Genomic DNA, 13,921 nt, shown 5'->3' with positions numbered 1-13,921 from the left:
AGGCTGAATGAAATACCATTGTGTGGATATTTGACATTTTGTTTATTCATTCACCTGTTGATGAACACTTAAACTGTTTCTCTTTGGCTGTTGTGAATAATGTTGTAGTGAGCTTGTATACTTGTATTGGTGTACAAGTAACTCTTTGAGTCCTTGCTTTCAAGTTATTTGCATATATCATATACTAACTCTGTGTCTAGTTTTTTGAGGAACTGTTTTATACTCCCATCGACAGTTCACAAGAGTTCCAGTTTCTTCACATCCTCATCAGCACTTGTTATTTTCTGGGTTTTTTTGGTAATAGACATCTTAACAAGTATGAAGTGATATCTCATTTGATGTTTTGATTTCCACTTGATGTTGAGCTGGAAGCAAAACAACTTTTAGTACCTGAATGTGTTTTTCTTTTGGATGTTGTAGGCCCTGGGTATCAGTGTGTTGAGTGAATGCTGGAAATATACTCTATCAAAAGGTGAAAAGGACAATCACAAAAGATTAAAATGGAGGTTAAATGTTGAGTCACTTATTTTGTTTTGTTTTTTGCAATATATCCAAAAACTTTTTGATTGAGAATTATAAGATTGTTGGCAATACCTAATACAATTGTTGGATTTAAGAAAGTAAATGTTAACCTTTTTTTTTTTTTTTCTGACTGGAGAAAACACCATGATTTTATTGTTTTCCTGCATCATTGTGCCTTATGGAATAAAGGACACTAACCTGTGGTTTGCAGGCACTTGACTGTGTCATTAGAAAAAAAAAGAAAAGATTGGTAAAGGGAGAGGAGAAAAGAAGCTAGATCTGCAGAATAAGAGAATTTACTAGAAAGGCAGATTTCCCAATCAGTGAGCTGCACAAACCATTTCATGACTCTCTGATGAGCCTCTAATTGAGAGTCAGTATATTGCAGTGTAGCCCAGGGCACAGACTCTCAGTGTAAAGAGGAATCCTCAAGGTTGCCAACTGTTGCCTGGAAAACTATATGTCTTCCTGTAAGAAAGGTAAATGTCTGCAATCCTGCCTAGGAGCATTGCCTAACTACTCCTGAGGACACGGTGTTTACCTTTTGCATTTACAGGAAAACAGAGCAATACCTGTATACAGTCAGGAGAGGCAGGTAGGAATGTGGCTTGACCGTCAGGAAGAGTAGAGATCATAAAACTGATTGCCAGAAACCCCAGTATTGTTTTCTTTACTCCATTCATTCCACAAGAACAGACAAATGTTCTCTGTGAAAGGCCTTCCAGAGAGTGAAACCCAGCGACTTTTCCAACTGGCAAAACTAAAAGTATTAGAAATGAATGAATCATTTTTTTGGAAAACTCTTCTGAAAAGACCTTTTAAACAGTAACACATGTGCACTGCAGAAAGTTTGAAAATAAAAGCATAAAAGGAGAAGTCACCTGTTTAACTACCATACAGATATAATAATTTTTAGTATTCCAATATGTGCTCTCTTTTTTTCTATATGGCTTTTACATGTGTGTAGTACTCACATATACCCTTAATAGCCTGCACAAATATATGTAAGTGCTTATATATAGTTTTATTTGGGAGGAATCTTCCCTTTTAACACTGGTTATAAAGGAATCTTTTTGTTTCTATTCAGTTTGTTTGTTTACCAGAATAAATAAACATCACAGCTATAATGATCCATACTCTGACTTTAACATATTGTTATGTTTCCTTCCATATAAGAGCCTGATCTAAGGTAACCCCAGTACCCTGTCAACATAATGAGTGTGAAGAAGTCTTCATTTTACAAAACAATTCACTGTAGCATTCTGTGTAAAGTTCTTTAAAGAGTGCTTTTTCCTGACGGTGTGTGAAATATGGTTTGATTTAGAAAAATCTTATTTATACACATCTTCTCAGGAATATATCTTGTTCGTAAAGGTGACTCTATCTGTACTTTTGACCTAATTGTTTTTCTTGGTAGGTTAGATGGGGGAAAAAAAAAGGTAAAACAAGCTTAATTTTAATTTTGCAGTAAAGGAACATTTTCTAAGAAGCATTCATGTATATATTTGTACAGATTCTTAATCTTTGTATTAAGACCACACACTCTCTCCATCTTTACCACCTATCAGGCATTTTTAAAATCCAGGGGAAATGTATTATTGCAAAATGTTAAACACTAGAAATACAAGGATAAGTAAGACATAATCATAGTAATGACTGTCTCATTGACTGTCTTCCTTGTGCTTGGCAGAATTTACATTACCACAGTTAATGCTTGGAATAATCCTGCTAGGTAGATTCTATTATTAGAACCCTTGTTTTATAGATGAGAAAAACAAGTTTCAGAGAGGAGAAGTAACTTTCCAAGAACACACAACTATTATTTGTCTGATTCCAGAATCTGTGATATTATTGGGGAACATTTTGCATATTTCAGGAAATGTAGTGAATAAGTACATCTTCCTTATCTTGTAGGGTTTTGACCTGTCCCCCAGAAAACAGAGCTGAAGATACAGCCTAGGTGCTAAGTTTTTATTGAATGATACAAACCCAAAACAGCAGGAATGTTGGGAAGTGAGGTGAGAAAAGACATTAACAAGCAGGCCTTACAGGTTAATCTGGAGGAAAACTGAGCTCGTTGTCTGATCGTGTGGTGTTTCTTCTAGCCAGGCTGTGTGAAACTACAGCTCTGGGAACAGTCCCACCCTCTGTCTCTGCTGGTCAAAGTTCACAGTGTGGGCAGGTGTTGGCACAAGTCTTGGGCACCTGCTAGAGAAGCCAGATCCAGTGCCACATGATGCAGAGTCTCATCCGAGTCTGCAAATGGATGAATGAGCCGCAGCCACCATTGGTGTCAGAGGTTTGACGCTTGCTATTGAGAAATCCTGCCTGAGAGATTTTCACAGTAGGGGCATGATGGGATTTGAGTGATGGAGTGAAAAATGGAGTCTTGATTGTGAGGTGAGGGGAGGTGGAAAACCACTCAAGAAGATATTATAATAATTCTGCCAAGTGATGATGGTGGCTCAGAATACAGAAATATGAGTAAAGGTGGTGGCAAGTGATAATCTTCAACACATATGTTAGATGATGCTTGTTTAGTTAAAAATTAGGTACCAAACGTAATTTTCTAGGTGTGTATACCCATGGAAACTGAGAAATTCCCAGACAAGTTTTGGAATCGGAGACATTTCTGGGCATTCCCTTTTTTATGTTCAGATGCCTGATCTTCTTTCCCTGTATCCTCATTGCTGGACAGGTAACTCATCCTTTTAGTTTACCTGGAAGCTCTGTTGAGTGGGCCACATTAGGGTCCTTCCAAGACCCACACCAGGTTTATATTTCTATCCGGTGCATCTGACTTTGCATCTCTTTGGGCCACCTCTGGTTTACAGTATGCAGTGGGTTTCAGAGGAGAAAAAAGGGCCTTTCAGATCTTCCCAGCAGTGCTGCCCTGTGCACTCTGTGCCCCTGTTGGCACTGTCTGCAGGCCCTCTGGTGGTTGTGAGCTTGCTGCAAGGGTGCCAGGCTGAGAGCTGTGCGGTGCTGAAAGCCAGCCATGCTCTACACGCCATGGCGTGGAGTTTTATTCACTCACGGGAAGAGTGCTTTTTCTTTGACTCACCCATAGGTGATGTATGGGCTACTGGAAGCTCTGTCTCTTTTCTCCTGTTGTGGGAAAAGTGTCTTGTTACTTTGGAAGAAAGTCACTCCAAATTCCAGTCAGGGCTAACCCTCCCCCTGATCATAGGACCAGAAATCCTAGTACGGTTTTCCTAGATTGCAGATGAGGGATTTGAGACTTGAAGTTTTAGATGTTGTTTTCAAGGTCCATGGCTAAGAAGTGATGGAAGGCGAATTAGGATCAAAATCCCATTTAATTTTTTCACAAAGATTTTTTAGGATAAACTGGCACTGTGTGCGCTAGACAAAATATTTCATAATTCCACCCTCAAGGACATGACTGTCCATGAAGAGTAAAGATACATGGTATGTAAATGATCAGACCACATAGTGATTGCACATGGTAGGTTCTCCATTCATGTTTTTAAATATTTGTTAAGGCAGCATTCTTATTATATAAGAAATTCATGTTATATGAGAAAATACAAATGTATAAGAAAAATGTATAATATAGGGCTTCCCGAGTGACTCAAACAGTAAAGAATCTGTCTGCAATACAGTGGACCCTGGTTCGATCCCTGGGTCGTGAAGGTCTTCTAGAGAAGGGAATGGCTACCCACTTCAGTATTCTTGTCTGGAGAATTCCATGGACAGAGGAACCTGATGGACTACAGTCTGTGGGGTTGCAAAGAGTCAGACATGACTGAGTGACTAACACAGACATACATATGTGCACATGCATACATACACACTCAGAATACACACACATTCACATACACACACTCAGAAACACATACACACTGCTTTGTGCAACCTTATTTTCATTTACCTAGCTCTTCTGTATCTTACAGATCTGTATGAAAACTTCTTCATACTAGAAAGGAAAGAAAAAGCATATGTACTCAGGAAAAACTTTGGTAGCAGTTGTCAGTTTGTAGCCAAATACCAAATCTGTATGAGCCGTATGTTGGGGGTGTGATGGAGAAGGCAGTAAGGGAACAGGTTTTCTGGTATTTTGCTTGTGATAAGGATTGATTAGAGCTAGAGTTATTTGGGAACCATTCTATTCTGTCCATTTCTAACTTTATCTCGACTTACTCTTTTCTGTCATTTCTTTCCTTTAAATTTGCATTCTCCTTGGTCCTTCCTTGCTAGTAAGCAGGACTGTTTTCATTGCCATTCCTGCTGTGAGGTTTTCAAAATATACTATCACTGTATATGAACTTTTTCATTACCCATGTTAAGATTTAACATCTGTGACTCGCATTAGTGTTTACTATCAGTGGTTTAGGAGTTGATGATGCAGTTTGTCAGTTAGTCACAGACTTCTTCTCAATTATACTTCTTAGTTCTCCTCCTCATTAGCTTTAGACTGAACAAGGACATGCTATACTAAAGCCTTTGACCGTGTGGATCACACCGAACTGTGGGAACTTCTTAAAGAGATAGGAGTACCAGATCACTCTTCCTGTCTCCTGAGAAACTTGTATGCAGGCCAAGAAGCAACAGTTAAAAACCGGAGATAGAACAACTAACTTGTTCAAAATTGGGAAAGGAGTATGACAAGGCTGTGTATTGTCACTCTGCTTATTTAATTTATATGCAGAGTACATCATGCAAAATGCTGGGCTGAATGAATCACAAGCTGGAATCAAGATTGCTGGGAAAAATATCAACAACCTCAGATATACAGATGATTCCACTCTCATGGCAGAAAATCAAGAGGAACTAAAGAGCTTCTTGATAAAGGTGAAAGAAGAGCGTGAAAAAGCTGGCTTGAAACCCAGCATTTAAAAAACTAAGATCATGGCATCTGATCCCTTCACTTCTTGGCAAATAGAAGGGGAAAAAGTGGAAGCAGTGATAAATATTATTTTCTTGGGCTCCAAAATCACTGCGGATTATGGCTGCAGCCATGAAATTAAAAGATAGTTGCTTCTTGGAAGGAAAGCTATGACAAACCTAGACAGTCTATTAAAAAGCAGAGACATCACTTTGCTGGCAAAGGCCTGCCTAATTAAAGCTATGGTTTTTCCAGTAGTCCTGTATGGCTGTGAGAGTTGTACCATAAGGAAGGCTCAGCACTGAAGAATTGATGCTTTCAAACTGTGATTCTGGAGAAGACTCTTGAGAGTCCTTTGGACTGCAAGAAGATCAAACTTGTCAATCCTAAAGGAAGTCAGTCCTGAATATTCATTGAAAGGGCTGAAGCTGAAACTTAATATTTTGGCCATCTGATGTGAAAAGCCTATTCATTGGAAAAGACCCTGGTGCTAGGAAAGCTTGAGGGCAAAAGGAGAAGGCCACAGAGAATGAGATGATTAGCTAGTTTCACTGACTCAATGGACATGAATTTGATCAAACTCCAGGAGATGGTGAAGGACAGGGAGGCCTGGTGTGCTGCAGTCCATAGGTAGCAAAGAGAGGTGGACGTGACTTAGAGACCGAACAGCAATGAACAGGGACAGAAAGTGTGGGTGAACTATTAGAAAACAAAAAAGGGTACCTAAAACAGATACTCTTCAACTATTAATAGTATCACACGGAAACAAGGACACTATTCTATCTTAAGTAACATGTAGTCTTCATGCTAGTTTTTTGGTCTACATTTACAATAATTTTTTAAAATACTATGTTGAATAATATCTACATTTTAAAAACAGTATATATACTTCAACATATGGAAGTCAATTAATATATATGAATAAAGAATGAAAAACCACATGATCATTTAAGCAGAGGCAAAAAGCAGTTGACACAATCTAACACTATTTCATGTTAAAAACACTTAATAAACTAGAAATGGAAGGGAACTTTCTCAATCTGATGAAGGCTATCAATGAAAAATCTATAGTTAACAATGCACTTTATGGTAAAAGACTGAAAGCTTTTACCCTCAGATTTTGAATAGGACAAAGATATCCACTCTTGTCACATCTATTCAACATTGTACTGGAGATTGTAGGTAGGGGAATTGGGCAAGAAAAAGAAATAAATAGCCAGATTGGAAAGAAGATGCAAAACTATTTCTAATTTTTGATCGCACTTATATATAGAAAATCCTAAGAAGTACACACACACACACACACACACACAATTAGGGTTAATAAACAAGTTTAGCAAGGTTGTAGGACACAAAATCAGTGTACAAAAATCAGATATATTTCTGTACACTACCAATAAATAATCAAAAATGAAGTTAAGAAAATGTGTATTTATAGTAACATCAAAAATAAAATATTTAGGAATAGTGTAACAAAAGAAGTAAAAGATTTGTGCAGTGAAACTTACAAACCATTGTTTAAAGAAATTAAAGAAGGCCTCAGTAAATGGGAGGATTTAGCAGCATTCAGGAATACAAGTCAAAAGCATCAGGAAAATACAAGTCAAAACCTTAGTGAGCTGTCCATTTCATATCCAGTAGGATAGCTATAATTTAAAAGATGGAACAGTAGCAATTATTGTGAAAGAGTTGGAGAACTGGTGAAAAGGAAATCCTCTTATATTGCTGGTAAGAGTGTATATGGTGCTGCCACTTTGGCAGTTTCTCAAAAGGTTAACATAAAGTTACCACGTGGCCCAGCAGGTTCATTTCTTGGTGTATACCCGAGAAAAGTGAAAACATTCACACAAAAAGTTGTACATGAGTGTTCATAGTGTTATCCATAATAGACAAAAAGTAGAAACAGCCCAGTGTTCATCAAATGATGAGTAGATTTTTTTAATGTAGTATATCCATAAAAGGGAATATTATTCAGTCACAAAAAGGAACGACATGCTGACAAATGCTACAACATGGGTGAACCTTGAGAATGAAAGCATGAAATTCATTTCAAAAGGTTGCATGAATGTGAAATGTCCAGAATAGGCAAATCCATAGAGACAGAAAGTCTTGCCTAGTGCGGGAAGATGGGAAATGACTGTTAATGTATATAGAGTTTCATTTTGGAGTCATGAAAATGTTCTGGAATTAAGTAGTGGTGCTCATTTCTACTTTGTGAATATAGTAAAAATTACTGAAGAGTACCCTTTAAGATGGTGAATTTTATGATATGTGAATTATATCTCAATAAAAGGATAATTAATTTTTTAAATGTCTTATAAGTTTATCTTTTGGTCACCTTTGGAGATTACTGTGTCATGAACTCATTATTCTGCAAAGTGGTAAATTTATGGAAATAATTCTGTATTAACTGATAACAGAATGACCAAATAGCTCATGAAGGAAAGCTTTTTTTTTTTTAATGGTAGTTTTTCTAAAAATTATAACTAATGGTAGAACACCACTAATTTGCTGTATCTACTGGAAAAATTAATGATAGTCATTGACTACTAATGAGGGAACTTGATGGTGAATGGATCAGGATGGTAATCCGTCTGATCCATCTTAACATTACTCAAAGACATTATGTGTCTCCTGCCTTCAGCCTATTGAATCAAACAAGGGAGTTTTCCTTCTGCAGGTGCTCATTCAATCTGTAAAACAGTCCTCTATAGTTTTGATAAAGTGTGCCTCCTCAGGCTTCCCCTTTCCTCTCCAGGCAGTCCTGTCTTAACTTTACTGCCTCTGGCAGTCTTTGTCAGAAAGTTTGGTTTAGGGCAAGATGAAGTTTGTGTATTGATTTTTCTTTTCTTTTTATGCTTTTGTGTGATTCTTTTAAAAAACCAAACAAACCCAACTTTTTATTTTATTTTGGCGTGTAACCTATTAACAATGTTATGGTAGTTTCCAGAGCACGACAGAGCAACTCAGCCATGCATATACATGTATCTATTCTCCCCCAAACTCCCTTCCCATCGAGGCTGCAGCATAACATTGAGCAGAGTTCCCTGTGCTACACAGTAGGTCCTTGTTGGTTATTAATTTTAAATATAGCAGTGTGTACCTGTCCATCTCAAGGTGATAGGGTCATGGATGTCTTTACTAAGTCATCTTCAACCTAAGGAGTCTTTGAGAACCAAGTCCATAGACTAGGTGAGAGGTAAGACCTGAGCTAGGTCAGAGGGGATGTCAGTAGAGTACCAGGACAGAGTGACTTGTTTGGGGATATCAGGGATTTCATTCATGTTTGTTAACTGTGGAATGGATGTAAGTGAGCTTGTCCAGTTTTAGGGTTTCATTGCAATTAAGGTATGAATTGTGCCAGTGTATCTGTGGTCCATTTCAAGAGTTACCACACATAAATTGAGTTGGTCATGTGCTTCTGGAGGAGAGGTTACAGACTGGTGGCTGATACGTCAAATCTGGCCCACAACTGTGTTTTATTTGGCTCCCACAATACGTTTTTTTTTTTTTTCTTTCTTTAATTTGTTGCCAACATTTCAAAATAGAATTCATATAAAACTTAGGGTTTCTGGCTTCTGTTGAAAAAGCAGAAGATCTGGCAACACCGGGCTTACATTTTCCTCAGGGCATTAGCTTCAGCTTAAGCTTAATAGTGCCTGCCTTAGACCCAGTCCTCTGCTGCCTCTGTAACTCACTGCCTTTGTGGGCGTTTGAATTTGTGATCCTTACTGCAGTAGTTTCGGGAAGCTGTTTTCTAAATTCTACATTGTTACTGTCAGCTACCTTTCTTCTTATATTGCTATTTTAACACACTGTATAACTCCTGTTTAATTAGAATATGAACTCTGTGTTAGCAGTTAGTGTGTGTCTTCTATTTCTGGATATTCTCCATGCTAGTATACGGCCTTACATACTTAGGGAAGTCAGTACATATTTATACATCTGTACTCAGATTTGGCAAGGTAATTGAGGAAGCCCAATATCCCTGGTATAGGGCTTCCCTTGTGGCTCAGCTGGTAAAGAATCCGCCTGCAATGCAGGAGGCCTGGATTCGATCCCTGGGTTGGGAAGATCCCCTGGAGAAGGAAAAGGCTACCCACTGCAGTATTCTGGCCTGGAGAATTTCATGGACTGTATAGTTGATGGGGTTGCAAAGAGTCAGACACGACTGACGGACTTTCACTTTCATTTTCAATATCCCTGGCGGCTCAGATGATAAAGAATCCACCTGCAGTGCAGGAGACCTGGGTTCGATCCCTGGGTTGGGGAGTCCCTTGGAGGAGGGCATGGCAACCCACTCCAGTATTCTTGTCTGGAGAATCCCCATGGTTAGAGAAGCCTGGCAGACTACAGTCCATGGGGTCCCAAAGAGTCAGACACTACTGAGCGACTGAGCACAGCACAATATGCCGCGATATTCAAGACTTTTTATGATATAGGAAACTGTCTTGATACATTGGTTGGGAAGCAGATTAGTATTTTATTGGCCATATTAATAATGTGGATCCATTGATTTAGATCTGATAAGTATTTTCTCATAGGTAAATGATTGTAGAAAATAAAAGGAAAGAGCTAAGCTCTTTCTTGGGATATTCATCAGAAATGATGTAGAAAAATGAATTTATTGGTTTCGTTTTTTTAAAAACTGTTACTTGATGATACAGGTACAAAGAGATAATGCAACAGTTGGTGTTTGTAAAGAAGTATAGGAAAATGCTATGTTGTGTACATGTGGTTGGATTGTGAAGCTCAGTTTAAGAGGAAGTCCTTCATAGTAATGAAGTAATTGCTATAAAGTTATTGAAAATTGTCTTATTTTATGAACACAACTATATCTTCTTTAGCCACACACTAGGCAATCGGGTAATGGTTTTGAACGTCTAGTTTGAACATTGTAAATGTTGGTTTCATGCCATGAATATTTCTTAACCTGTATTGTGTATTTTTACACAGGTGAGAAATTCATCCACGCTTCTCTTCAGTACCTTGATCACAAGAATATTTGGAGTTAAAAGGGGAAAGGATGAACTTTCCAAAAAAAATAGGTAAGCTTCATCTAACGCTAACTTTATTTTTTACAAAATATCGTTCTGGCCAAAAATAATTTTTAAAATTTTGCTTACTTTTATAGATTGATCTAAAGCATAAAACTATAAAAATAATATAGTAAATGAACCTATGCTGCCAAATGCTAAGCCCCTAGGCAAAAATATCTACTGTTTAATAAGTGGACCTTTCAAAGCAAGAAAAATATTGAAGGTAGCAAGGGCTGAAATGTAGAGCTTGTTTCTCAGTGCAACAGCTAAAGTTGTTCTTTTTGTTTGTTTGTTTTTGATTTAATCTTCTTCAGGTATTCCTGAAATGTCCTAAATTGCTTTTTCTTGATGTGTCATCAAGTACTAGCTTGTGCAATATCTTTGCTTTTATAGTAACTGGAAGTTTAAATGTCTAAGGTACGCTCATCGGGCCATGTCCCAGATTACTTCTGCATTAACCTGTAGCCAGGGGGAGTAGTTAAAGGTGTTGGCCACACAGAGTAAACAATGCTTTTTACTTTTAGGCCTATTGTGTTATACTCTCTAAGATGTTTTTCTCTTAAGATTTTTTTTTTTTTAATGTCTGGAAAAAAACCTTATTGAAACACTTTGATTATGAGTAATCTTTGGATACAAGGCAGAAGTTCTGTGTGTTGGTTTTTAAAGAAGAGAAGCTTTGAATCGTTGTTTGTTATTAGCAGTTGGGAGGGTTTAATGGCAGCCTGGTGGCTTGCAGTTGTTAACACTAGATGTCACTGTCGCTGCATGTGTAATCACCTCCTGTAACTATTGAGGGTCTGATTTGGCCCAGTGGTCTTTCTCTTGATGCTCTAGAGATATATCAAGCCCTATTCCTCTCCTGCCAAAAAAAGTTGATCAAACTTTTAATTCAGATTTTAAGCTCTTGTTTATTAAAATATATTTTCTTGTGATGGAACTAAGTCTTAGGGATTAGAAAATATCTTGAAATAATTGTTTGATGCACTGTTAGTAATTCTAATGAAACCTATTGGTAGTTCTGAATTGTCATTTAAATTGTTTATCACCCCTGCCTGCTAAGTTGCTTTAGTTGTGTCTGACTCTGCAGCCCCTATGGACTGTATCCTCTGTCCATGGGATTCTCTAGGCAAGAATACTGGAGTGGGTTGCCCCACCCTCCTCCAAGGGGTCTTCCTGACCCAGGTATCGAACCTACATCTTTTGCGTTTCCTGCCTTGCCAGATGGGTTCTTTACCACTAGCGCCAACTGGGAAGCCCTATTTATCATTCCATAAAATTCAGTAAATATTTAAATGGAAAGCAATTGGCTATAAATGTGAATTCCTTGAGTATACTAAGGAAATATTAGAGAGGCTTTTTTGGTTTTTTTTTTGTCTTTTAGCTGAGTTGTATTTTTAATAAGGATAACATTATTTTTTTGAAAGAATGATTATAATTTTTACTATTTGGCCCAGTTCCTAAATAAATTCTTCCTGTCACTAGTTGTTTTTCTTTTTAGCTTTGCTTATTTTGTTAATAATTCAACAAATTGCTAAGGGTTAAAATGGTTTGGTCATATTATAAGGCCATGGTAAATAGTGTATAAATGAAATATGATATGAGGTTATCAAACAAGTAAAATTAATGTTTAAAACTGAACTCGAAGAAATGCTTTTTTTTCCCCCCCTTTTACTTTTTATAAAAGTGATTATTGGGTGTGTTGCAACTTTTACTATGTATAGGATAAAGTGATCAGGTTCATTTTATGTAGGTTACTTCTGAGGAGGGTGGACGAACAGCACAATGAAACCACACTGCGGTAATCTCTTTTCCACAGCATGCTGATGGGAAACCTCCATTATAAGTTCATTCCTCTTAAATAGGAAAAGTTACAGAATATATAACTTTCCTAGAAAGAGGGAAATTGAATATTCACATAATTGTTTTGAGTAAGGCTGACAAGTGAAACGAAGGTATTAAAATGTTAACTTTTCAAAATGTGATGAGCAGTTTTGGTAAGAGTTTTTATTTCAGTAATCTGAAGCTTGGTATATTTCATTACATTTTCAAGGCTTCTCTTCTCTGTTTAACCCTCCAAGAGTCTATTTCTTTACAGCATTACTAGATTTGCTCTCTAAAACCTTAGTGTTTTCAGCTTGCCATTGTTTTAATGATTCTTCTAGTTGTTCTTTGTTTAATTATGTCATTTTGGGATGAAAATGTTTATGTACCTGTCTGCTACAATATTAAGTCCCTGAGGGCAGAACCTTTTGCTTCTATTTTGTGTATATGTGATGGGTGCTGTAAGAATGCTAGTAATAATGATGTCTTTCTTGTTGGTTGGTTGCTCAGCCATTGAATAACTAAACTCAGCCAGTCAGACCTCACAGGCTGGTGAAGTCTACTTTCACAGCCACAGATTGTTCTGCCACAATCTTGCAAATGTGTGCTCTTGAACAGAATGGAACTGGACATAAAAACATCTACCTTTCCCATCTAGTGGGGGGAATAAGTGTCTATCTTGGAGTAAACAGACTTGGTTTCTAAGCATTTTGCTGCCACTAGAGATGACCTTAATAGACTCCCTTATCTGCTTTGCACTTCAGTTTCTCCATCTATAGAACAGGAATGATAAAATCTGCATTCTGTATTCATAGAGCTACAGGGAGGATAAAACAAACTATTAACAGTTCATTTTCTTGTAAAATATTCAAAGTTCTATGCAATTAGAAATATAATTTGCTTTTTCTCTGTTACCACTTCTTTTATTATACTCATTCCATTGTCTTACATTGTCTTCTGGAGTACAGGATCAGTATCTTATCCTTATTTTTGTTTGCCTGGTGCCCAGCATAGTGTCTGGCATGGCCAGAAATACTTGAATAAGCAAGGTTTTTTTTACTAGATGAGAGATGAGACATTTGGTTTCTACTCCTGCCTTTGTTGTCATAGAGCCACCATAACCAACTGAAACAAATTAGTTAACCTGTCTGGGCCTTGGTTTTCTCCTCTAAGATAAGCGATTTGGACTATCCTTGAGCGATTTGGACCTCTTGTTTCTATCAAATACTAAGCTAGGGTTTACATAATTTTTACTAGAATTGTGAGTTTGGTAAACTGCTGTGCTCCCAGTGCCTAGAACAGTACCTGCCTGGTAGTTCAGTTCATTTCAGTCGCTCAGTCGTGTCCGACTCTTTGCAACCCCATGGACTGCAGCACGCCAGGTTTCCCTGTCCATCACCAACTCCCGGAGCTTGCTCAAGCTCATGTCCATCGAGTTGGTGATGCCAGTGAACCATCTCATCCTCTGTCGTCCCCTTCTTCTCCTGCCTTCAGTCTTTCCCAGCATCAGAGTCTTTTCCAATGAGTCAGTTCTTTACATCAGGCGCCCAAAGTATTGGAGTTTCAGCTTCACCATCAGTCCTTCCAATGAATATTTAAAGGAATATTGATTTCCTTTAGGGTTGACTGGGGACTCTCGAGAGTCTTCTCTAACACCATAGTTCAAAAGTATAAATTCTTTGGAGCTCAGCTT

The 13,921-nt window shown here is 37.7% G+C and overlaps 1 protein-coding gene across 5 annotated transcripts in view; it reads left to right on the top strand.

Annotated features, from left to right (window-relative positions):
- THADA (THADA armadillo repeat containing) overlaps positions 1-13,921 on the top strand; it is a 334,979-nt gene that overhangs the window by 85,405 nt on the left and 235,653 nt on the right. For all 5 annotated transcript variants that reach the window (XM_070798571.1, XM_070798568.1, XM_070798569.1 and 2 more), the window contains one exon: positions 10,325-10,416. In XM_070798571.1, the coding sequence (XP_070654672.1) occupies positions 10,325-10,416 (92 nt within the window). The remainder of the gene's footprint in view (positions 1-10,324; positions 10,417-13,921) is intronic.

Source organism: Bos indicus, chromosome 11 (genome assembly GCF_029378745.1).
Source record: "Bos indicus isolate NIAB-ARS_2022 breed Sahiwal x Tharparkar chromosome 11, NIAB-ARS_B.indTharparkar_mat_pri_1.0, whole genome shotgun sequence".
In the NCBI taxonomy this organism is placed as follows: Eukaryota; Metazoa; Chordata; class Mammalia; order Artiodactyla; family Bovidae; genus Bos; species Bos indicus.
This window is presented reverse-complemented; position numbering and strand designations above follow the sequence as displayed.